The sequence below is a fragment of the Xyrauchen texanus genome, chromosome 21 (genome assembly GCF_025860055.1).
Source record: "Xyrauchen texanus isolate HMW12.3.18 chromosome 21, RBS_HiC_50CHRs, whole genome shotgun sequence".
Taxonomy (NCBI): domain Eukaryota; kingdom Metazoa; phylum Chordata; class Actinopteri; order Cypriniformes; family Catostomidae; genus Xyrauchen; species Xyrauchen texanus.
In genome coordinates, this window is record NC_068296.1 from 14,950,136 (window position 1) to 14,977,850 (window position 27,715).

General features: G+C 39.0%; 1 protein-coding gene across 3 annotated transcripts in view; it reads left to right on the forward strand.

The window, feature by feature from the left end:
• The window catches only part of lekr1 (leucine, glutamate and lysine rich 1), a 142,689-nt gene that overhangs the window by 31,144 nt on the left and 83,830 nt on the right, over positions 1 to 27,715 (forward strand). For all 3 annotated transcript variants that reach the window (XM_052151876.1, XM_052151875.1, XM_052151877.1), the window contains 3 exons: positions 5,386 to 5,505; positions 15,819 to 15,982; positions 26,452 to 26,637. In XM_052151876.1, coding sequence (XP_052007836.1) covers positions 5,386 to 5,505; positions 15,819 to 15,982; positions 26,452 to 26,637 — 470 coding nt within the window. The remainder of the gene's footprint in view (positions 1 to 5,385; positions 5,506 to 15,818; positions 15,983 to 26,451; positions 26,638 to 27,715) is intronic.

The following is a 27,715-nucleotide window of genomic DNA, read 5'->3' on the forward strand; positions in this document are numbered from 1 at the left end:
ATATGTACACTGAATGCGAATTGCCAAAAACAAAAGAAGAAGAATGTGGAAGTGAAAGTGAACTCAAAACTAACACAAAGTCAATGTTATGCTTCATTTGATGAAGCTTCATCTCTTTGGTGATGATTGGAGTGAGTGCTATTGCCTGTAGTCATTTAAGCAGGGCACAGAACTCTTCTTAGGTATAGGAATAATGGTGGTTGTCTTGAAACAAGTTGGGACAGTAGCCATGGAGAGGGATAGATTAAAGATGTCAGTGAAGACACCGGATAGTGCAGTAGCACATTCCTGAAGGACGTGGCCTAGGATATTGCCCAGTCTTGCTGCCTTGCGAGAGCTGATATTCTGCAGAGTTCTACAAACACTCTCATGTGACACAGACAGTGGTGGTATTAGTGTATTAGGGGTGGTTATGAAATTCATGAACTGTTGGGCCTTTATAGTCAGTGATGTGCTGTAGTCCATGCCACATGTGTATTGGATCAGCTGAATTATAATTCTGTTCAATTCGATTCCTGTACTGTCTTTTAGCTTCTCTAATCTTCCTGAGGTTGTATTTGGCAGTCTTATAGGCTTCTGCGTCTCCAGATTTAAATGCACAGGACTGGGCACGAAGCATGTGCCACACTTTGTAGTTTAACCAAGGTTTTTAATTTGGAAAGGTTTGTAACTGTTTGGTGGGCACTATGTTATTTACACAGGTACTTAAATAACCCATCACATGTTCAGAATAGCTATGTATGTCCACAGAGTGGTCATCTTGTGTGGCTGCAGTCTTAAATTCTTCCCAATCTGTCCTCTCGAAACAGTCTTGCAAAGTTGTAACAGTGTCAGCAGGCCAATCTTGAATTAATTTACTCACCGTAGGCTCTTGTTCTAGCGTAGTTTATATGCCAGGTAAATGAACAAGGAGATGTGGTCTGAGCATCCCAAATGAGGGTGTGGGGCAGTCTTGTATGTGCCCTGGATGTTTGTGTAAACGTGATCTAATGTGTTTTTATTTCTGGTAGGAATATTAGCATGTTGAAAATATTTTGGTAACACTGTCCGAAGATTACAGTGATTAAAGTCCCCTGCGACGATAAAAGCTGCATCTGGATGTATAGTCTCCTTTACGCTAACGGCATCATGTAGCACTGTAAGTGCAACTGAGCGGTTGGCTTGTGGCGAATGTAAACAGAAGTCATGAGGATGTGACCCGATGCAAGTAAAAGGGTCGACATTTATTCATCAGGACTTCCACATAAGGAGAACAGTGTTTGTAGACAGTTCTTACATCTGTGCACCAATCATTATTAACATAAATGAACACATCACCGCCTTTATTCTTACCGGAGTTAGCCGTATGTTTTCCACGATGAATTGTGTGCATCTCCAGTTGAAAAGCGGAGTCCGGTATGTTTGGAGAGAGCCAGGTTTCTGTGAAAATTAGAATTATATAGTCTCTAATCTCACACTGTGATGTGATCCTGGCCCTTAACTCATCCATCTTGTTTTCTAGTGAATGTACATTGGTGATCAGAATACAAGGAAGAGGGGGGTGGTTAGCACGGGCATTTAGGTTATGCATGCAATCCTCTGTGCTTGCCGTGCCTCCTGGTCGTGTTTTTATTTCTCCTTTGGCATCTTCCCGTAGTGATCAGCGAAACCTGTTTTTGCTGTCAAGGGTAGAGTGAACGATGCAACCCTTCTAAGGCAGGATGAAATTTGGCAAAAAAAAAATGTCTGCTGGTTTTTACCAATGTCCAACAAGGTCTGCCTATCATAGTGTAATAATGCATGCGACACATAAAATAAGAAAAAAACGATGGAGTGTGCAAAAGTGTCTGCCATTGAGGGCGCCATCTTTTCATTAAGCACTATTCATGCACTCACACTGATAAATGTACAACACGCACATACTGTTCAGTACTCTCAAATATTTTTAATCCTCCCACTCAATAACACTTTAATAGAAAGAGCAGGCCATTTCACTGGCTCACTAACACACTGTGTTTCAACCACAGCCAGTTGATATCTGCTATCACGATTCATTCAGCCTCCTACACACAGACATACACACAGTCCTGTAGAAGAGAGAACAGCAGAGTCTTCCTTGGTCTGCGATTTGCAGCCCATTATCACGACTCATATCTCTTGGCACACAAATGAACACATACTCTGTAGGCAGCTGGCTGTCCCCAGTCTGAGGTACAGCTCTCTTTAGGCCTCCCTCCCTCTAATCTTCTACGAGACAATAAAGCCAACATTTCCTACATTCACCAGGACTTCTCTGGGACAGATTGCATGGCTGACATCAGTCTCCTCTAAAGTTTAATGTATGGATTTATGTTCTGATTAAATACCCTGTAAGCTGCTCATTTCTTTGGCAGTAAACTGATGAAGCCATCTATATACCCATAAGCCCTGGTATTTACCTATGTCAGGGGTGTCCAAAGTCTGGCCCGCGGGCCATCTGCGGCCCTCCGACTGCTTTGATGTGGCCTGCGAGATATTTTAGAATTAGAACAGAACTAGGCCCGCTATTGAGAGATTATCTGAAATTCATATTCTGGACACTGGATGTCACTATCAAGTTCAGCCACTATTCACAGTGCATCGTCTCCACTAGTGCTTTCTGTGCTTTCGCCATCAGCTGCATCCACTGACAGAGTTCATCAGGAGTTTGGAATACACCTTATTTTCAATGAAGAAGTGCCACGCAGAAAGAATGATGCATTTACAAAGGATTGGCATCAGGTTAAAGACTTTACTCATGTATTTGTTGTTGTTAAATGTTCTGATAACTTGCATCATTATATTGCGTAGAGAAGCTGTTGTGCGGGCGGCTGTATAGTTTTAGCGTTTACAGAGACGCATGAACCAAACATACTCCTCCAGAACGTCCTCTGTAGCACTGGGAAGTATAATCAATTGGTTCGTTCTGATATTTAATAATTCTTCTGATATCTGATTATCCTAGTTGAAAAAGGATTCACAGGCTTCCCAGCACCATTTGAGTGAGGACACACTAGGAGTGAGCACTTAAAACACTTCAGCTTGCACATGAGCATCTGTAAAATAAATTGAAGCACAATAATTTTGGTCAAAATAAAATAGTATTTGTAACACAAGTAAAAACGGAACAGAAGGTATAATTGGATAGCTACAAATAGTAATTCCTTGAAAAATAGAGTAATTTGATGCATCCCTTCATAAAAGGATTATTGTGATGGGTCACACCCATCAGCTCTGTATGTGCTTTGCAGTGCTGCCTAATAGACATCAAAAAAAGATAAATATGTGAATAAGTGAGTAGAATATTTTGTATTAGATTTATCACTGTTCCATTATAAGAGTTCTTTGTGAGTGAAATACCCTATTTGTTTACATTTAGGGCCTACACAATCATACCATAGAGCGCAAATTATGATTAAAACAGGCATAATATTAAGCGTACAAAATAAAGATTATGCATATTGGCAGTCTAGTATCTTCTAGCCCTTTTTTAAATTTTTACAGGAACGCCACTCTCTCGATGGCCTTAAATAAGTGATGAAGATTCCGGAACAGGTCTCCCGTGTCCTTACAAGATTGTAGCGTGTGTAATTTCACAGACAGTACTGGGTACAGTTCATTTCGAAGCCATCTGTGCCTGTGCCAAATTTCAGCATGGCTGGATCTTCTGACAGCACAAGTGAGAACAGCACATTCTCACTCTTGTATTTCTGTGTTCAGCAGTGGCTTGGAGATTTGTGAAAGGATAATAATGATTCAAGAGAGCCTCATCTTTCATTACTTTTTTGAACAGAGACTCCCAACAGTTACGCTCAAAAGGCTGTCTATAAGAAATGTCAGGCTAAGAATGTTGATCTAGAATACGTTTTTGTCCCTCTTACGCTTGCATCAAAAATATGATGATATGAAAAGAGAAAAGTTGATCTAGAAACAGCATTCATTTACCATTATATAACGTCAAGGTTATGAACTCCACATGAAAAGCACTTGCAGAAAAACGCGTCTTATTCTGCATTCCGGTGATCGTTTTCGGTAGAAGTCTTGCTGTGATACTTTGGAAATTAAAATGTGCCTTCCTTAGGCTGAAAAATACTTTATTTCTGTCACAAGTTCCATCTAAGCTTATTTTGTAATCTAATTGTATTCATTCATGAATAATACAGTTATGATTTATGTCGCCTTTGTCAAGAAAAATGAACATTGCAGAATTAGCTCAACATTGAGGATGAACTACACTTTGAAGAACAGATGATGATGCACTTAAATTGAGATTGAACCTTATGCCGTTTCATACTGGTCTTTCTTTCTTCTGCAGAACACAAACAAAGATATTTTGAAGGAGATATGATGTGAATATATCCATACAATGCAATTAATGGGGTCCAACATTTCTAAGCACTTGAATTACATCATAGCTACATCAAAATATCAATGTGTTCTCCAGAAGAAAGAAAGTCGAACAAGATTGATTCGAGTAAATGATGAGTGAATTTTTCTTTTTGGGTAAACTATTCATTTAAACTACAATAGATTATTGAAAGTTTTCTAAAATGAGATTCAACACCAGCACATCCCAAATCTTGTGACACAAAGTATCTGAAGTGTGTATAAAAAAAACACTATCGATTTTGTGACTTACAACTTCTTATAGAAGAGGAAACTGATTAATTGATGTTTACACACATTAAACACATTCTGATTCCTCAACACACACACAAACAGATGGTGTGAAAGAGATACATGACTTCACCACAAGAACTCAAACATCTGCAGCTACGCAGCTGGAAACCTACTAAAGAGCTAAATCATGTATTCATATCCATGTCTATTACCAGGACAAACACAAACAATAGTGCATACACACTACTTTTCTTTATCTCTTATACAAACACAACTCTAAATACACATTTATAGGTATACACAAACAATTACACTCTCAGTATAATCACACTGATATATCAGCTATTGCCTCAGGTTCGATAAAACCCTTTGTGTCAGGGATTAGTCATCTTTGGAGTGTGCTCTCCCATTGCTATAGCAACCATGTCCATGTGAGATCCTCAAAAGCCCATAATACTCTCCAGCCTGTATATATGCCCTACAGAAATCTGTATCTCATTTAGTCTCACACACGCAGTGCATAACACAAGCCTCTTGTGCTGTGGCTGGGCCGCTCTCCTACCATTGAACTTTTACTGAGAGAAAAGAAAGTCTTTTTTTTATATATTTGGAAAATCAACATGTGAAATGTTTCCACACAAACAATATTGTTCCATAAAAAAAAAAACTAGTTATAAAAAAAACATAATAGTTATTGTGTTCTGTCAACAGCCGCTCTCGCTCTCTCGCTCTATATACATCTATCTTCTGCTTTGGTCTCTTTTCCAGCACAAGGGCCCTTGACCTGCAGCTGTGCATGGCCAGGCGTGAGATGGAGAGCGTGAGGACAGAGAGAAAGAGATTGTGTACAGAGCTGGAAAACGAGTGTGCTCGCCAACTGCTCCTCAGGTAAGGAAATGGTGGAACAATGACACAAAGAGAGACAAAAGAATGAACGTTGCGGATGGAGTAGCTCCCATTGGCTTGTGAGAGCGTGTGTGGCGTGTCTGCTATAGCCACCTCAGCCACAGCACGACAGGAAGAGCGCTACATATGGGAAACAACTGTGTGCGTGTGTGTACACTTGTTATTTTCATCGCTTCAAAATACATTTAACTTGACACAATGTCTTAAAAACACAGAGCTTATGACTAGAGATACTGAAAACTAGTGAAACACGATGCAGTCAAAGTGAGATGCTCTCATGCATGACTACATAGACCAACAACTAAAATTAGCACAGGTGGAAGTAGACCAATAATAGGGTTTTGTTTAATCATATGAAACTAAAACAATATTTTGACTTAAGTCACTTTTTGTATTGTCTAGATGCTTAACTTGTCATATGCGTACAAAGAAGTGTATTTGAATTAACAGAATTATATTATTTATTATATCTATAATTATTATATACTAAATTATCTTTATTTAGGGGCCTTTCTCAGTACTAAAGTATATATGTGATATTGCAATTAATTCTATTAATTAATCGGCACATCATATAATTAGTTAGATTATAAATTGTAATCGATTGACAGCTCTTAAATGTGTGTGTGTGTGTGTGTGTGTGTATATGTGTGTGTATATATATATATATATATATATATATATATATATATATATATATATATATATATATATATATATATACCAACTAACTAAACACTTTATTAGGAACATTATGATCCTAATAAAGTGCCCGATGTAGTCTTCTGCTCTTGTAGCTCATCCACCTCAAGTTTCAACATGTTGTGCATTCTGAGATGCTATTCTGCTCACTTCAATTGTTCAGAGTGGGTATCTGAGTTTCCATAGCCTTTCTGTCAGCTCAAACCATTCTGGCCATTCTCTGTTGACCTATATCATCAAGAAGGCATTTCCACAGAACTGCCGCATCACTGGATGTTTATTGTTTTTGGTATCATTCTAGAGATTGTTTTGCGTGAAAATCACTGGAAATCAGCAGTTAAAGAAACACTTATACCAGCCCGTCTGGAACCAACAATCATGCCACGGTCAAAATCACTGAGATCACATTCTTTTCTCCATTCTGATGGTTGATGTGAACATTAATTGAAGCATCTGACCCGTATCTGCATGATTTTATACATTTCACCGCTGCTATATGACATCGAATTGATGATGTATCACAAAATATCAAATCATGACATGAACTATGAATTCTTTTTCAATTAAGTAGCACACATATATACTGTACACTGTGAAATATTCATAAGGATTTTGTACAGCCAGTACAGTAAGACAAAATACATAATACATAATCTGAATACCTAAATATCTTATGCAGTGTTGTTTCTAAAACAAGATCAATCAAATTGATCTTGTTTTAAGGATTTTTTGATATTTTTACAGAAAAACAATACAAATATTATTATCAAGAATATGTTTTTGCTCTACTATCAAAGGTCTTACTAGAAAAAAAGATTTTATGATCTAACATGAATTTTCTTGATTAAAAAATATGATCGTGCCTGGTAACATGTGCATGTTAAATGGCTAGAAATAGCATTTTAGCTTAGCATAAAGCTGACAATTTCTTCTGCTCCAAACATAATTCAAACTTCTCTGTCTGCTTGTATGAATGTAACACATCATAAGAAAGTGTTTCACCACTGTTCAATTGCACTTTGGATAACACCATTTATATGTATAAATGTTCAATGAAAAAATATAAAATGAAACAAATGAGAATAAAATGCAAAGTAATCTCTTCTGTAATCTAAATACTTTTTGAATGTAATACAGTTACTTATATTTTTTATTTTAAATAAGTAATCCCATTACATGTAATTCATTACTCAACTCCATTTTATTTTTGCTAATTAGCTCCATAAATTCAAGTAAAAATCTTAAGCCTTAATAAATAAATACATACATTACATTTAAAATTAAATATTTCCCAAAATGTGAAATACTGTTTCAGTAATTTTAATAATGTTCAAAAACACCATATTATTCTCAAATTATTCAACTTCAGTTCATCAAGGCTTTGTCAATTGGCTGATGGATATGTACTGTTTGTGATGTAAACAGTTACAGTAATAATCAAGTGCTGTGAAGTGAAGCTGTCATGAAAAGCAGAAAGAAGGGAGGTCTCGCTTGACTGGCAGGTGATAATGCAGTCATGAGCTTTGTGACAGGCACTTCCATCTTCTCTAAGGGGGCTTTCACACTTGGTTCGATTGCCTGTTCCGAACCCGAGTTCGATTGCTCCCCCCTCCCCCCTGCCCCCGATGGACTGTGTTCACATTATATATTTGTATCCGAACCGCGGTACGCTTGCGTCATCAAGCTGCAGCTGGTGCGTAATCGTGTTGCTTGATAACCGCGAAATGAAAAGGCGTCAAAATTCAATGAATAGACTTGCTCGGTTCACATTTGTTCTTCTTTTTTTTAACCTTTTGGTTTTGTTTTCAACATCAAGATACAGAAACACACTTGCGTCTGTCTGCCGCAAAAATACTGAAATCGTTCAAAAGACAGCGGGCTGTCCGCCGAAGACAATTTTTGCGAAGGCAAGCAGAAATCATCTCTCTGCTTGCAGTGCGTGTGCGTGTGCGTCAATCCCGCTTTTCGTCAAGGTAAGTGTATATACACACGCACGCACGCACGCACGAAAGTAAACTCTTTCCGCTCATTTTGAAAGTGACGCGTGAGACTGACGTCCACATTATACGTCATCAATAGCGGTTCACTTCCACGGTTTGGTTCGATTGCGTTCATATCAGCAGCGAACCGTACTGGACCCCAGACCACCTTTTTAAGCGGACCCGAGTACGGTTCGCGGGTGCGCACCCGAGTTCGGAAGACAGCGTTCACATCATCCAAACGAACCGAACTCTGACGTCATTCGAACCGGGGTGCGCACCAAAAGTGCTAGTGTGAAAGCCCCCTAACTGCCTGTGTGAGTGGCACACACAAAGGTCACGATGGCATCATACTGAGAAGTGCTTCAAGGAAAGGTGTGTGCTGGGGGAATGTATGCGAGGAAATTAGTATTTGGCAAGCATTTAGTTGCACATTTATTCGCATTAGCTCTAACGTAAACAGCCTTAAAATACGTAAAATAATTTTTTTTAAATCACATAATGTTCTTATTCTTTTTTTATTGTCACCCCTTCCCTAACATTTTTATTTCTTTCTCTTTGTCCTACATTGATAGATAGTTTCAGTTGATGGATGACACCTGTGCAAATGTTTTGGTCTCTATCTCTTCCTTCTTTTTCTCTTTATTTATGCAAACCTGCTGACCCAGGGGACCAAGCAGAACTGTACTACTCTACATCTAGATTATGTTTACATAGAAAATAATTTTAAAACAGTGCAGATGGATGCAAAAGCGTATTCGGTCTGAATGGCCCCTAAGTCACTAATTTGGAACACACTACATAGGCAGCAACTAGATTTTGCAATAGAGTTTCACATTAGCATGTTGTAAAGCCACCAACATGATACTCTAATAAGCATGATAATACATAGCAAATACATATAGTGGTTAAAATACTCTAATTTTATACACTTCTTTATACAGTTCATTTCAGTATTGAATAAAAACATTTTATTGAAAAGTATTTTCACTGAGCTCATCACAATGGATTCTGCAATGTTTTGAACAGCCTTTTGTTCGGAAGTGTGCCTGTGATGCCTTAAAATGCTGCTTACGTAGGCAGCTCATTCGGTTTTGAAAGAGTAGCAGTGTCACACCTCATAATCATAATGTGTCACCAGGTGATCCTTCCAGTATAATCAACAATAATGATATCAAATTTCATCACCTGTAGAACGAGCAGCTTATTTCCCTGGGTTCCCTTATGTACCATGACCTATATTGGAATGTGGGACGTTGGGCAAAATGGCTGTTGTTATTATTAAAGCTTGAATTTCACAGGATGCCTTTCACATTTCTCAAAGTGTCAAGAAGTAATCAAAGTGCTCTCCGTGTGGTCTAACCTTGCACCCCATCAAAATGTATCCCTTGAAAAAACTAAATGTTCCATTCTGTGTTCCCTTGCCGGTAGGGGTAGTAATGTTTAATGATGGTTAAAGTGCCGCTCACCCTCACTCTCTGTATTTCTTGTCTGTCCAGGGTGTGCAGTAATCTTGACTGATTAAAATCGGTGGTTATAGATCACGCAAGCAGAAAATAAAAATTAATAAATTATGGTAACCTTAGAGATAATCTAAAATGCTGTGACAGAGAATGAAGTTACCGTTCCATGCCCCATTTTTCTGCTTTAAAAAATAGATTTGATTTTAAATTTTAGTCAACTTTTCAATTTCCTTAAAGGCACTTGCTAAGGGAAGCATCAATTTTGAACAAATTCCTAATCCTAAATATAAAACTTTGGTATGTAATTCATCTCACACTGTTTGTACTATAGACATGTTTGATACCTTAAAGATCCCGTGAAATTAAAATGAAAGTTTTGCTGCTTTTTGTCCATATCTATTATCTTAACGTTGAAAAAACCCCCAAAAAACTGAACATTTCAGAAGATATAAGCATTTAGAATCTGCAGTCTCTCTCTTCTGGCTAAAAAAACTTTGGGAGATCCATGACTCACATAGAGGTTCGGAAACCTTGTCCAATCAAATGCTCCCTAGAACTAAAATGCACCCTCCCCCTACATCTGTTCAGTGCGCCTGGCTGTGTTCTAACTGGCTCTGATCATGCCCTCACAGGGACCTCAAAGGGAGCACAATCAATGATGTAGGGTCATTCCCCCCCAAAAAAATTTCAATAAGAGTTGCTTAAAAAGAGTTCTGACGGACCATTATCGCCTTTCTTCTGAAGCTCTCGTTGTGGAGGATAATAGTCTTCAAAGGGAATAGGATATGGTTGATAAATTCTGAATGGGAAATGCCAAATCTGTAAATGAAAGCCTATTGGCTATTTTAAAAAATGCCATTCGACACTACCTGTTTTAGTAGGAAATGCATCAAATACCAAATAGAATTGTGCTCTACTTCACGAGTTATAAATCTTAAGAGTTGTTGAGAATTGCTATATTTCCAGGATTTCTATTCCTTTTGACCAAGAAATTTCTATGACTTTTCCAGGGATAAAAAAAATCAAAAAATCATTTGATATTGCCCCCACAATGAGTAGTTTCTAGCCCATTAAATATTTTAGATCTGACCATAACTACAAAAATAGTTCACAAGACTTTTCCATGACATTTTAGGATTTTTTATGACTTTTCCAGGCCTTAAAATCACAATTTTAAAACGTACGGAAATTTCCAGGTTTCCAATGACCATGAGAACCCCGTATAGATTTTCTAAGCAATCACACTTATGATTATTGCATGACGAATGATAAAATGAGCTAAAGGGTGATTCTCACGAAACATGTCAGGAAAATGTCCTGGTCATATTTAACCCCAAATCAAAGCAAAATTATGAAATTATATTTTACATAAAGAAAATAAAGCATGCATTTAATACCATTAAGACTTTTTGCAGTGTGAAATTATTTTCAGGACACTTACACAGAATTTTATTACATCAGTTCTCATTTCCGCAGCACGACTGGATGTTTTCTTTTACTATTCCCATTTTTTTGCAATGAAAATTCTTATTACTGTTACATAGTATTTTTTTTCCTGAATTACATTGTGACAGGGTGGAGGGATGGGCCGGGTTGTGATTTTACGCATCCATCCCTTTATCAGGCTAATCAAGCCTCCGAGAGGGCTAAAGTCCGACTGCGGACGGTGGTGCGATAGAGAGAGAATGTTTACCGGCAGCTGTCCGTCCTATGTGTGTGTTTGTCTCTTTTGGTTTATTTCTTCATTAAACTATTATTTATATTGTAAAGCCAGTTCTTGCCGCCTCTATTCCATTGAGCTCCTTTACATACATATTACATCATTGTGTTGTACAATGATATTTTATTAAAGTAAGTGAAAATAAAAGGCAGTGCCAAGGGAGTGCTACTATGATTTATAAATACTTGACAATTTAAATAATATTTTTATTTCTAGGGCTGTCTATATAACACGTTAATTCAGTGTGATTAATTATATAACAAATAACACGTTAATATGCAATTAATCATGTCCCCAGGCTGCAATAAGGAATATTCCTTTCATATATGCGATTCAATTGTGGAGTACCACCTGTTTTCTCTAGGGGGCAGTGTGCGAAACTCTCTGTATTCAGCCGTGACATAAATTTTGTGTTTTGCAAAGTTTGCTGCTTCAGTATATGTAGATTATTTTATAACATGTTTTTTTATGGTATACTGGAAAACAATGATAAGCATTTCATACGTTTGAAAGGCTTTTATTGGCAAAAACATTCAATATATGCAAAGAGTCAATATTTACAGTGTTGAACATTGTTCTTCATAACCTCTACAATTCGCTCTGGCATGCTGGATATCAGCTTCTGGGACAAATCCTGAATGATGGCGATCCATTCTTGCCTTATTAGTGCTCTGAGTTCATCACAATTTGTGGGCTTCTGCTTTTCCACTCGCCTTTTGAGGATTGACCACAGGTTCTCAATGGGATTAAGATCCAAGGAGTTGCCTGTCCACGGATCCAAAATTTCAATGTAATGATCTCCGAGCCACTTCATTATAACTCATTCCTTGTAACATGGTGCTCCATCGTGCTGGAAAATGCACGGATCATCACCAAATTGCTCCTGGATCGTTGGGAGAAGTTGCTCTTGCAGGACGTTTTGATACCATTCTTTATTCATGGCAGTGTTTTTGGGCAGAATTGTGAGAGTACCACTTCCTTGGATTAAAAGCAACCCCACACATGGATGGTCTCAGGATGCTTCACTGTTGGCACGATACAGGACTCATGTAGTGTTCACCTTTTCTTCTCTGGACTATCAATTTTCCAGATATCCCAAACAGTCGGAAGAGAAAATAACTTTGCACCAGTCTCCTGCTGTCCAATCCTTGTACTTCCTGCAGAATTTCAGTCTGTCCTTGATGTTTTTCTTGGAGAGAAGTGGCTTCTTTGCTGCCCTTCTTGACACCAGACCCAAAAGTCTTCGACTCACTGTGCGTGCAGATGCACTCACACCAACCTGCTGCCAATATTGAGCAAGCTCTGCACTGGTGGTGACACGATTCCGTAGCAGACTCCTCAGGAGGAGATTTTCCTGGTGCTTGCTGGACACTCTCGGACATCCAGAAGCCTTCTTCACTGCAGTTGAACCTCTCTCCTTTGAAGTTCTTGATGATCCGGTAAATGGTTCTTTCAGGTGCAATATTCTTTGCAGCAATTTCCTTGCATGTGAGGCCATTTTGATGCAAAGCGATGATGGCTGCACATCTTTCTTTAGAGGTAACCATTGCTAACAAGAACACAATGATTGGAAGCACTTCTTCCTTAATTTTATAGCAACAGTCTGCTCTTATAATCCAATCAGTATGATAGAGTGATTTCACCTGACTAGTACTCGTTCACACTTTACCAGGTGCTGATGATATTAGTGAAATGAAATGTGCCAGGGCCAAAAAACTTTTTATGATAAAAGGAATTTTTTTTTGGCCAATGAAGCTTTTTGCAATTATTTAAAATGCATCTGATCACTCTGCACAATAATCTAGAAACAATGTGATACAACACCACAACAACTGAAGCAGAAAACTTTGTGAAACACAAAATTTATGTCAGTACCAATATTTTTGGCCACGGCTGTAGGCAACATGCATCTTAGACAGAGAACGAACCACACTTACCGAGAGCAGACAACACAAAATTAGAACATGTTCTTGCATACAAACACATTGCTGTAATGAGAATTGGTCACGCATTTATTAATGAACTCTTTCTTACACCTGACTTATTCGTATTTGCACACTAAAGGTAAAAAAATCAAATCAGCATGCACTGGCACAATGGAGCATGAGCAAAATACAGTTGTGTGCATTCTTTTCAGTTGCCGTACTCTTAACAACGTTTTCACATCAGTTTATGCCTTTATAAATCCTCATTTGTTCCTCACTTTTGCCATAGGATCAAATCTATTGAATTTAGGATCAGATGGGCTCTTTTGACTTAGGCCAGTAAGCAATCACTCAGCAACCATCCATAACACCATAGCAACCACATAGAAATGTGCTAAAAAAAACACTCAAAGCACATTAGGAATGCCATGGCAACCACCCACAACACTTTAGCATCATGGCAGTGAATTATGTATGGGCAAGCACTCACATTTTCTTCAGCAAATGTAAAAATCTAGTTGTGAAGTAGTCTTTTGCCAAACGTCTGTGAAATGAATGCTGAAGTACTGTACACTCTCTGAACAATCAGTGTAAATTGCAATCTTTGAATTCCCGCAGACATCAGAGCAATGAATAAATGAAATACTGTGATTCTTAGATGTCTTCCCTCCTTAACCCCCAAGCCATAATTCTAGCTTCTCCTCAGGGGCCCTTTTCATGTCTCGTGTAAAAATGTGCGTGCTTATTAATGTGTGTTGTCGAGTGAAGTGTGTGCTCCACATATGGGGCATGTGCGTGTGTAGTGTGAGTTCACTGTAGCGTGAGGTCTAGCAGCCTGTTCGGTCAAAAGGTTTATAGTCTGATTATAGACTACGCCCCAGCAGCTCAAAAAAAGAGATGGAGGAAGACAGCACATGAGACAGGAAATATAAACTGTTTGATCCACGATCACCTCTCTTCATACCATCTTCTGCGAGGTGAAGTGGAGCAGGTCACTGATAATGTTAATGATGATTATGATGATGTGGGAGGTGATTTGTAGTGACAGAGATGAAGTCATGTACAGTATCTGAAACCGGACAAGGAAGTATGTTGGGAACTGGGAAAGGCGGGTTAGCAGCTGGCCAGACGCACACATCAAAACCAGACCATGTGCTGTCCAGACACACACCAGAAACACTTCAAACAGAGAGAGAAATTTTGAAAAAAGCAACAACAAAAAAAAGCATCAAGGGGCAGTCTGAACAGGGTCAGCCATTGTCCTGCCGAAGAGTAAAGTTTAACTGACACGGCCAGATTTACTTCCAGGAAAGACAACCAGCAGCAGCAGCCATCTGTTGGAACAGAGTTGCTGACAGCTCTGTTTTATCAGCTCTGTCTGGCTTATTGTCAATCTATGTTCTCTCATTGTACTTTTTTATTATCATTCTCTTCTCTTCTCTTCTCTTCTCTTCTCTTCTCTTCTCTTCTCTTCTCTTCTCTTCTCTTCTCTTCTCTTCTCTTCTCTTCTCCTCTACAAGTCCCCTTGTAAATTAAAATATGCACTCACACAATTCTCTATTAGTCTGTGTTTCTCTTACTTTCCCTCTTGTTTTCTCTTTGTCTGTCTCCATGTCTCAGTGTCATGTTTACTGGTTGCCATGACTCTCAGACAAGTGGATGAGTGAATGTTTGTGTATGTTTGTTTACGCGGTGACAGGCTGGGATGGAGGGTTGGATTCGCGTACTGTTGGTGTGTGGTCGTGTGTGTGTTTGAGTGAAGTTAACGTCCTGTTTATTAACTTTGAGAATTCTGGAAGCTCTTATCTGCCGCTGTCTCCTGATGATGATGTAATGGTGGTGCGAATGAAAGAGGCGTGATGTAGGGCAGCAGTTCAGCCGAACTGACACAGTACATCAAAAGTTCAAACCTCATTAAATCACCCCACAAAGTGCTGACAGCGCTGATTCCCAGCCAGATTTTAGGAGAGGCCAAACACAAAGAGACATAAACAGTCTCGTAGAAAATAATCTCTGGATTGAAAGAAACACAGCTTAATATGATCTTCACCTTCAACTACAAACCTAGTGATGATATTCTTTTTGAAATGTATGCTAATACCTGGATTTTAGAATATTTATAGTTGCACATTAATTTTGTTAATGGATTTGACATGTAATTTTAAAGGTTCAGAAGGATCAGAACCCAGATAGCAGCATGTCATTGATTCAGCACTTGCACCTGGTGTTAGCGTGGGTTTCCTCTGGGTCCTCCACAGTCTAAAGACACGCAGGGCAAGTTAATTGGAGACCCTAAAATGCCCATAGGTGAGAGTGAGAGTGTGTTTGTATGTGTGTTAGCCCTGTGATGGACTGGTCATCTGTCTAGGGTGTTTCCCTGCCTTTGGCCCGAGACAGCTGGTATAGGCTCCAGCACTACCCGTGACCCTACATAGGATAAGCAGCATTAGAGAATGGATGGATGGGTTTTAAATTAAAATGCTCCTTGTGTTTATATGTGTGTCAGGTCCAGGTGTATGCAGCAGCAGTGTGTTCTCAGGGAGGCTCTGGCGCTGCTGCAGTGGTCTCGTGGGGAGATGACAACTGTTAAGAGCCAGTTAATTCACTTCCTGGAGAACTGGGAAAACAGCAAAACACTGATACAGCAGAGTTGCATCAGTGCTGACGCAGGTGATTAAACACACAAACAACAAACACAAGCTCTACTCATGTCCTGTGAACTCTGTCCTGCTTTAGAAAAGTTTTGTTCCTATCTGATTTTTACATGTTTTACAACTTGTATTATATAAGTATGTACATGTGTGTATCTTCCAGGCTTACACAAATGTGTTCTGAGCTGATGCAGGCAGATCCAACTTTGAGCACTGTGCACTTAGCTCTTACCCACACGATGAGGATGACAATCACAATATATCTTTTCATGGTCAAGGCTTAGATTTAGGGGAAGGGTTAGGGGATAAAAATATAATAAGCTCACTATAATAACAATGGAAATCAACAGAAAGACCACACCATGATAGAAAAAACAAATATGTGCCTACATTGTGGGGCCTACAAGTCGATGTTTTCCAATATAAAAATGGCTTTATCTATAAAAATGCAGAGAGGTTGCTTTAGGGTTAGGTTTAGGGGTAGGGTTAGGGGATAGGAAATATCATTAGCTCAGTATAAAAACACTGGAAAGTCCCTGTCTCAGAAAAACAAATGTATGTGTGTGTGTGTGTGTGTGTGGATTTGCTGTGATGGTGGGGCTGATATTTCTGAAGAAGTTCTCATGAAGATGGTGAAATCTGACAAACATGCCATTAAATCTTTTCTCAAGAAAATCAACTTCATAAAGAAACTAAATAATAACTTAGTTTAATAAATAACAAGTTATATTTTGGTTAAACAGATAGGAGAAGGTTTGGTTAAGGCTTAGATTAAGTCTAAGATTGTAATTAAAACATTATTGAGTATTTTTATTAAGCCGTTTTCCTTATGGGGACTATTGAATGGTTCCATAATGTAGGCGATTTAATGTTTTACTATCCTTGAGGGGATGTTTGGTTTACAATGTTTGCAAAACCTGACCCCCCACACACACACTCATATGGGGGCTAAATCTGACCTTTCTTCCTCTGACACTCTCCTCTCTTCCAGCTCCATTATCAAATGTCTCACGTTCACTATTATCAATGTACCACAATTATCGCAGCACAGTTGGTACAGTGCCGCTCCATCTCAATGACATGCACACAGCCCAACTGAGGGAGAGTATGTTCCTATTTAAGTTTAGGATTTTAAGATGCTCAAAATTAGGCTTAAAAAAAAGAATGTATGGCTAATTTGAATTTTCAGACCTTATTTCAGTCATTGTCCAGTAGCATGAAATCAGCATCAAATCAGACTTGTCACTCATAAATCCAGTATAAGATGAGAAGCATGGATTTGCATGAGTGCCGAGGGCCTTATCACTTTAAGAGGTATGCTAAAACATGGATAACAACAAATTAAAGAGGTTGTCTGTAATGTTATTTAGCTAATATGTATCTATCACGCTGAAACAATAAATGGTTGCAAATGTTTTTAGTAGAGCTGTCAGAGTCATCGCGTAAATGCATGAGATTCATTTTAAATGTTTAAAGCATAAATTTTTCTCAATAGCACACACACCAGAGCCCTTCTACCAAGACGAGCTTATAAGCTAAGCATAAAATAACATAACACGGTGGTCTCATAGACGTTCTATGGGCGGTACTGTCGTAAAACACTAGTTAACCGTTATCTGCTATGATAGAGCCGCGGATGTTGTTATCTCAATAAATAAAAGAATCTCTGCACACACCCACAACAGCGCTTCCATGATAAAAGGATGGAAAAAGGACCCCTTAATGTTATTTTATGTACAAAAAAACCCAGATGGTACATGTGATAGATATCAAGGATCTTTCAGGCTTTGTAAGGCACATTATAATTACTATAGATGTATGTCAAGTCTTAACAATCACTAAAACGTAGAATGACACGGTTTTGTCTGCAAGTGCTTTTTGTATGGATTTCAAGGCGGTGCTAGCGTTGATGCCCTGACGCGAATCATGAATGCAGCTTTAAGATTGCTGTGAGAAAGTAGATAGTCACACTGGCAGATTGTGGAGGATTTGAGTTTAAGAGATTTAATGCCCATTGCAATAAAAATGCATCCCATGTGTGGACTAATTCTTTCAATTAGTCAAACTCCCAGTTAGATTTTAGGAAACGTTTAGTGTTATTTGAATTAGTGCTATTATTGTGCATTTCTATCTTTATAATGTGGAAGGCTTTGTTTGGAAAATGTTAATAAAGCATTATATTGTTACATATTTTTTTGTTTTCTTTCCTAAGATGGAAATAAATGCATTTTGTAAAAGTAAAAGAGGTACATATAGTGTCAAATTCCAGCACTTTCAAAATCGCAATTAATAAAAAAATGATGCTGTTAATTGCAATACACATTTTTTTATTGACTGACAACACTAGTTTTAGTATATCTAACCTTAATTTTCCCCAAAAAACATTCCTTGTGCCAGAATGGACTCAATCTGCATGGGCTGTGCGATTGTCACTCGTGATCTAAATGTTTGATAGCTTGATAGAAGGTAATTATAACCAAAATGAAAATGTGTGCTTGCAATATTTGAACATGTTAAATGACATAGATGCAAATAGAAAAATATGTGACTATTTGTATGACATTAATGCCAGTAAAGGCATGGAGACCCGATTAACAAATATAGCCGACCCAACCCCATTAACGTAAAATAGTACTTTGAAATGTACTGTGAAAATGTACATAGACTAAAACACCACAAAACAATCATATATTGTATAATACATTTATTATGTATAAGTTGCTTTTAAAGCATTTTTAAATGAATAAAAGTATAATCATTTACTGTATTTCACCCAGAGAGTCACCTTGTGAGAAAACGGACAGGGGCTCGGGCAACTGTGGCCATCCCCCTGTGCACGTCCCTGTGCCATTGGTCCACGTCATTGTTGTTACAGTAAAACAATGGTTCTCAAACTGTGATTTGTTGAGTACTCCCAGGTGACTTGCCTCTGGAGATGTAAAATTTAAATAGGTAATTCTTTATTTTTCTATGTTTTATTTCTGATCTATATACAATTTAATATAACTTAGAGTGTCTAAGACTAATGGATTGTTTACATCCTTACTTATTAAATGCAGGAAAGGAATAGGTAAGGTGTTAACTTCTCTTTCTCAATCTGAAAACAGGCCCTGGAGGTGATCAAAAAAGAGATATATTATTCTGTATTTCCCGATGGTATTGATAATGTTCCTGAGAGGAGTTCCAAGTTTTAAGATAACATTCTAAAATATAGTATCAATGCGCATGAATTGCACTGCAAAATTGCACACAAAAATGGCAAGCTCCAGACTGTATTGGCAGGCTTCTCTGCAGTCTCCAGGAGTGTGCACACGTTTTTATCTTTCGGCCAGGATACAAAGTTCACAGGTAATGAGCACTTCATAGGAAGACATATTTGATGCATTTGCTAAGATTTGTCATCTTTTTTTAAATAATCTTTCAAATAAATTCAAGATATTTGTTTGAGATGCGCAGTAGCTTGTAAACAAGCACAATTGTATACAGTTTCAATTGTGAAGTAGTCACTTCACATATCCTTTAGACAGCCTCTTTCTTGGGTGGGTAGTTCTTGGCTAGAATAAACAGACTTTAAGCGGATTGTCTGTCATGTATGGCGAGAGGTTAGTATATGGGGTACTAATTAGGTCTAGGGATTTATTTGTAAGAGTAAAGGAGTCCACAAATATTGGAATATACACTGGTGTGTGTGTGTATGTGAGTAATAGGGAGAATATGATATTGCAGTAATAAGAGTGTGTTCAGCATTTAAGTTTTTACAAAATGGGTATGTTGTGACTTGCATGCCTTTGTGCGAATGTTTGCATGTTTTAGGGTGTTTGCTCAGTTCGTACATCAGCATGCAAATCACTTTATGCATTGATACAAATGTGTGTTTGCAGTCTGTTGTGCTACATAGTTTTGGTTAACAGATGATTTGGATGCTGTAGGGCGAGTTAACCTCTCACTCACCCCACAGGGTGTGTACCTCAACGTTTCGAACCGCCTTCGCTCTGCCTGTTGCACGTTCCATTTAGCTGCCAAATTCCTGCAAATGTGTGCACGCATGTCACTGAGAGGTGAATGAGTACATAAAGCTAGACTGCTTTGAACCAATGTACAGATATTTTGTTTACAGTAGCCTAAGGAGTGTGTAGGCTTTGTTTTTCCTGCCTCCTCCTACCTGTCTTTCAGCATGTGAGCGCGTAACATATGTGTAGTTTTAAATTTGAGCATGAGCGTGTGCTACGCCCTCTAGTCAAGATAATTCAACAGACAAGCGCTCCCAAGGATGTTGTATTTGACCATTTTTGCATATAGTATCAGATCTGACCAAAAAGAGGTCATGTATACAGTATACACATCTGCATGTGTTTGTGTGTGTGTGCGTGCGTGCGCGCACATGCTGGAGGGTAAGATATGGGTATGGGCGCAACAGTTATGTGTTGATACCTGTCTGTCTGCTTTCCATAGTTCTAAGAGATGAGAAGGGACACGATGACATCATAAAGATTTAAAAAAGTGAGAGGATTGCAGAAGCTTGTGATAAAAAGCAGAATTAGACAAGTCAGGGTCATCAGAATTGCATGTTACAACAGCAGAAGACCACATCTGACTCTTTATTAGGACCATAGTGTTCCTAATAAAGTGCTAAGTTAGTGTATATAAGTTTGTAAGCATTCATCCACTACCTTTTATATACCTGTGGCAGCTGGGGCGTGGTCGAGTGTCCATCGGGAGAGAGAGAGCTGTAAGGGTGCATACACCTGAGCCAAATTATGACTAACACCTATCTCTAATTGTAGTGAGATGGGGGAGAGCGGCATAAAAGGACCATGTCAGCGCCAGATTGAGAGATAGAGGGATATATGGTAGCTGCCCTGTATGTGTTTGTTTGTGTTTAAGTTTATCATTAAACTTTATTTATATTGTCAAACCGGTTCTCGCCGCCTCCTTCCTGGGTTTCGGCACCAATGTAAAGGGGTTACAAGGGAATGGAGGAGGTGAGAACCGGCTTGACAATATAAATAAAGTTTAATGATAAACTTGCAAATTGCATTTAAACTGTGTAAAATAAACAAGGCAGAGGTGTATAAAATATTGTGGCAGTGGGGGCATGGTCGAACGTCCGTCGGGAGAGAGAGAGTGGTAAGGGAGCATACACCTGAATAACACCTGTTCACACCCCCCACACACCTCGATATTTAGAATAGTGGCTGATCAATAGAGGTTTTCAACGACCAATACTCATTTTGTGAATTAAAATATCACACTGAAACTTATAGTATGATACTCATTTTACATTCAAAACTTGCATTTAACACTCATTTAGTCACAACTGCAACCACTAAAACATTTTTTTAGGGATAATTCAGTCGCTTACTGAAAACCAAAGGCAAGTTGAAACACACCACAGGGCATGGCTTTAGATTGCAACCCCTACGCACTCACAACATCCAGTAGTATGCTAAAGAGTTTTACCCAAAGCATTCAATGAACTCTAACCCATGCTGGGTCAGCACTAACAGCTGCTGTTCAGGTGCTTAGTCAGCTGATAGAGACAGGTAGGGGTTGAATGTGTTCAAATGTGTGTGCATTTGCATGAGACAGCCGGTTTGGGACCGAGTGCAACAGGGCTGACGGTAACCGGCCCATGACCCGAAGTGCGTCAATCAGCAGAGGCTCGGCTTCTCTTTTCTCTGTCTCTCTCTTTTCTGCTCTGTTTATGTGAAAGCACTTCATTGGCCTGGATTGTTGACATGAATTACTGTGCCCGCTGCTTTGCAAAAAGTCCTCTGGTATTTTCTCACACAGCACAGAATGGCTCTCTAGTTATCTTTGTCATGCCATGCACAAGCACTTTTGTGAGATCTTTCAGTGTGATGAAGATAACCTTCTCGGTTGATTGATTTACTATGTGTTTCAGTCTCGTGTCAGCTCATGTGCGTTTATCTCAAAGGATTCACAAGCATTCTTTTCCTAATTAAGAAATGTATGAATGTTTTTGATGATATGGTGGGTCCAAAAATTATTTGCACACTTAAGCCATATTTATAAATTGTATTGCATTATATAACAAAGTGCTATCAATAAGCAAATGATGCTAGGTCATTTCTCAGAATTAACTTCACTTAATTCTGTGCCATCTTTAACATTACTTTTAACCAACTGGTCAAAAGGTAATGTTTAGTGGATCTATTCCCCTCAAGTTCACACAGGTGTACAAGTTTTACAACCAGAAAGTGTATATACAGAAAGTAATTTTGAACTGTCTAAATCAATAGATTTTTGCTTGAGAAGTGTGCTTGTGCTTGTGGGTCACTTTGTTTTAAAAAGTGGTGGTGTTGGTTGTAACATCACAAAACTCTTTCAGCTTGAATGGGCCCATCTGTGAGAAATAAAAAGTCAAAATATTAATAACTACAGAGTTGACCAACACAAAATAGGTATTGCTTGAAAGCTTAGAAGCTCGATGTGACTAGGAGGAGGGCATGGCCAGCGCTGAATCAGCTGATTAGCAGGAGAGCGAGATAAAAGGTGGCTGGAGACGACAGTTTGGGAGAGAGAGAGAGAGAGAGAGAGAGAGAGAGAGACGCTGCTGTTCAGCTGATAGAGCGCCGACCATGCTCCATCAGGGCCTGGCCACACCCTCCTCCTCGTCACACTCTACTTTCTAATGCACATAGGCATTATGACCAAAACTCAACAATGCTTTGAAATTTGCAGACAAATCAGAAGTGTTCTGTTTATAGACAGTGGGTACGGAAAGTATTCAGACCCCCTTAAATTTTTCACTCTTTGTTATATTGCAGCCATTTGCTAAAATCTTTTAAGTTCCTCATTATTGTACACACAGCACCCCATATTGACAAAAAAACACAGAATTGTTGACATTTTTGCACATTTATTAAAAAAGAAAAACTGAAATATCACATGGTCCTAAGTATTCAGACCCTTTGTTCAGTATTTAGTAGAAGCACCCTTTTGATCTAATACAGTCTTTTTGGGAAAGATGCAACAAGTTTTTCACATCTGGATTTGGGTATCCTCTGCCATTCCTCCTTGCAGATCCTCTCCAGTTCTGTCAGGTTGGATGGTAAACGTTGGTGGAAAGCCATTTTAAGGTCTCTCCAGAGATGCTCAATTGGGTTTAAGTCAGGGCTCTGGCTGGGCCATTCAAGAACAGTCACGGAGTTGTTGTGAAGCCACTCCTTCGTTATTTTAGTGGTGTGCTTAGGGTCATTGTCTTGTTGGAAGGTGAACCTTCGGCCCAGTCTGAGGTCCAGAGCACTCTGGAGAAGGTTTTCGTCCAGGATATCCCTGTACTTGGCCGCATTCATCTTTCCCTCGATTGCAACCAGTCGTCCTGTCCCTGCAGCTGAAAAACACCCCCACAGCATGATGCTGCCACCACCATGCTTCACTGTTGAGACTGTATTGGACAGGTGATGAGCAGTGCCTGGTTTTCTCCACACATGCCACTTAGAATTAAAGCCAAAAGTTCTATCTTGGTCTCATCAGACCAGAGAATCTTATTTATCACCATCTTGGAGTCCTTCAGGTGTTTTTTAGCAAACTCCATGCAGGCTTTCATGTGTCTTGCACTGAGGAGAGGCTTCCGTCGGGCCACTCTGCCATAAAGCCCCGACTGGTGATGGTTGACTTACTACAACTTTCTCCCATCTCCCGACTGCATCTCTGGAGCTCAGCCACAGTGATCTTTGGGTTCTTCTTTACCTCTCTCACCAAGGCTCTTCTCCCCCGATAGCTCAGTTTGGCCGGACGGCCAGCTCTAGGAAGGGTTCTGGTCGTCCCAAACGTCTTCCATTTAAGGATTATGGAGGCCACTGTGCTCTTATGAACCTTAAGGGCAGCAGAATTTTTTTGTAACCTTGGCCAGATCTGTGCCTTGCCACAATTCTGTCGCTGAGCTCTTCAGGCAGTTCCTTTGACCTCATTTGCTCTGACATGCACTGTGAGCTGTAAGGTGTTATATAGACCGGTGTGTGGCTTTCCTAATCAAGTCCAATCAGTATAATCAAACACAGCTGGACTCAATTGAAGGTGTAGAACCATCTCAAGGATTATCAGAAGAAATGGACAGCACCTGAGTTAAATATATGAGTGTCACAGCAAAGGGTCGGAATACTTATGACCATGTGGTATTTCAGTTTTTCTTTTTTAATAAATGTGCAAAAATGTCAACAATTCTGTGTTTTTCTGTCAATATGGGGTGCTGTGTGTACAATAATGAGGAAAAAAAATGAACTTAAATGATTTTAGCAAATGGCTGCAATATAACGAAGAGTGAAAAATTTAAGGGGGTCTGAATACTTTCCGTACCCACTGTAATTTATAAAAAATACATTTGCTCTGTACATATTATTGCTATCAATATAAACATCAAAGTCATCAAATAGCCATGTGTCATATGATGTTATGCTATTTTGGAAAGCTCTTAAAGAGAGCATAAAACAGCCTATTTGTTTCAGTCATAGACAAAAGAACAACGATTAATAGCTAAGTATATGTCTGACAATTATGTTTGTTGTTGCTTATATGGCACGTTTTTACAATGATACAAAACACTTGATCCTCCTATTTTTTTAAGTTATAAGCCTTTAATTTTGCATATGCAACTGAAAGGGGAAATCATTAAAACATTTTCAGAGCATGAAGGGTTAATCAACTTGTGCACTGATCATTTTAAATAATATTTTTGATAAATAGTCATTCTTGATGACTAATCCAACAGCTCCAATAAATATTTCACGTAATTAATTTGAGAACTTTATCCCTCTATCTGCAATTGTATGCCCTGGGATCCTGTGTATAAGTACATGGATGAACAATTTGCTACACACGGTGTCTGATTAGTCTTGTGGTAAAGTTTTCAACTCTAGTAAAATGAGTTCCCGGTTATAATTCGTCCTAGTATATTTAATAAACCAAGATTACCTCTACATCAATGGATGTACATCATGAATCAAGGTGCGTACACACTGCCAGCGACTTTATCGCTGCAGGTCGCCAGTGGCTGGCGGTGAAGTCGCTAGTGGGTGTTCCCACTACTGGTTGCCTAGTAACGTTTATAAATGACATTCACGGATGCCATTCCATTGCTGTTAACAGCGACTCTCTTTTCTTGCCACTAAAAACAAACATTTTGGAGGGAATAGACTAAATATAAATGGAATCAGTACATAAAATGCTTTATATCAAAGATGAACGAGAAACAAGGCGTGCTGTTTGCCAGAGCGGCTGTTTATCTGCGGCGAAAATGCAAACCGGTCTGTCTGGGTCCATAAAATCCCCGCGATCTCAGATACACCTTCCCACGCAGTATTTTTCTTAAAAATGTCCTTGTACGTGGGAAGAGACATATCATAGAGCACTGGAACATTTCTAACAGCAAGAATTAGCCTTTCATCCATCTTTCCGTTACTGCAGGAGCTGAGAGAGAGAGAGAAGGGTCACGTGAGCTCTCCCGTCTTCTCTCCCATTGGCTGTCGCTTCCGTTAGTCGCTCCAAAGTTAAACTTTTCTCAACTTTGTCGCGTCGCTGGACACGCCCACATCTAGCGCCAACGGTCGCGACAGCTCGTATCGCCGGAAGTCGCTGTGCTCGCATTGAAAATGAATGGTATTGAGTCGCTGTCACGCGCGATGTCGCTGGCAGTGTGTACGCACCTTTAGGAGACATACTGAATGTTTGCATTTTGCTTTGTGATTTAACTGGAGAAACATGCAAGCTGTTGAACAGAGGTGCTGTCCCCTGTCACTTACCGTCACTTAACACATCCACAATTAGCACTCATCGTTATATATTCAAAATATCATTCCAGTGCAAGATCACTGTCACTTACTATAACACACACAAATTAAAGGGAAATGCTATTTAAAAAATTAAAAGGGACAAAATTGGCCAAGGCATAAAGTAGAAGGGACACTCGTCCCACCCATGAATGATGCCTAACTTGTGCTCTCTTTCTTTTGCATAAATATCTCATTGATATTTTAGTAAGTAATGCAATGAAATTAATAAATTTTTAAGTGTATCTTTAATGTCCAAATACTTTTCTTGGGTGAATGTATTTTCGTGCCATTCAGGCGTTGCCAAAATAGTCTGAAACTTCTCCACCATCATCAATTCAAACTGTTTACTATGTCATTATGCAGTCTGCTTTAGAGGGTGGGAACCATGCTGACTAGATTATCCTGCACCTCAGTGAACTCATTGTCTTTCTAGCAGGTCAAATTGGTTTATGCTTGGCCATCTTGTTTTTAGCATTATTCCTTTTTTTTTTTTTTTTAAAAGCTCAGTTGTATTTGAAATGATCAGAAACACTGTGCAGATTAGACCAGGGTTGGATGTGACTGGCAATGCCACTACGTCTTCTTATGAATTATGAACTATAGTCCGTAGTTACTGAGATTCCTCCCTCTGGTGTGAAGTCTGAGTAATGTCTGATCACTTTCAATACATTACATTGTAATACTTCATTTTCAGAGCATGCTCGCCTGCAACAGGAAGTGGGTGGGCTGGAAGCGGAGTTGGTGAGGCTGCATGGGGATGTGCTCAACTTAAAGGCATGTCTGGATGAAGCAAGAGAACAGATGCTGCAGTTGGAGAACCAGGTCCAGACCAAGAAACTTCTGCAGATCCAAAACCAAGAAGCCCATTCTCTCATACAGGGTGTGTATACTCACAGTTTAAAGGTGAAGTGTGTGATTTCTGCACAAATAAGTGTTACCAAATGCAACTAAAAAAAACAATGATAGTTTTCAAACATGTTTCCCACGCACATCCCTACATATGCTATTGTTCAAGAAAAAACAATGTTGGTCTCAAACCAACATTTTGTTATTAGGGCCCAAGCACTGAAAGTGCAGAGGCCCTATTATCCTTATAAGGACTGTTTTTCTAAGGATGACAGCAGGAAGTATGGCAATTTTAATAGACTTTGAAAAACCCCTCTTATGTTTACATTAATTGCTTTGAAATTCTTTAGAATAATGTTAAGACACTACTGATGTAAAATTGTAAAGGAATATTTGATATCCTAAATACTATTGCCATGGCAATGAATTAATTGTTATTATTCCTTTCTTCCTATATTTGGGTGTTTTTGAGGCAATTAGTATGCTTATAATTTCATGAAATCAGAGCTATCGGCCATTAAGACTGTGCAGAAGTTCACACACAGTGCGTATGGGATAGCTCTGTAGTGCCCCCTTTCAAATGTTCATGTTACAGGGTCTCTGTAGCGCCCCCATTTTCACCTAGAGTCATTAAAATTGCTACATATATTTTACACATCAAGCTGAACAACTTTAATCCTTACAGTCATGAGCTCCGACCAACAGAAAATCTGCCATTTTGGATTTTTTTTAAAATTGCCTGCTTTGAACTTTTAAATTCTCCTCCTAGGGGATTCATGGCCCTAAAATGTGGGCAACATTATGCTAAGACATTGAGGATGCTTGATTGTGAACAGATTTTTGATATAGTGAACGGTGTTGCCATGGCAAGGCAATAAATTAATCACAAAAAAGAGAAACAGGAAGTGTCTTATATCTTCGGCATGTTTTGTGTAATTTAGATCAAAATTGATCTGTGTGTTTGGTCTTGGGGTTTGATCACATGGATGTGGGTATTGTGGGTCACTGTCATAGCATCACCAACTGGCAGCTGGCAGTGTGGCACTTACAACAGACTTTGAAATAGTCCTCTTACATTCACCCAAATCACTTCAAAATGGTTAACAATAATG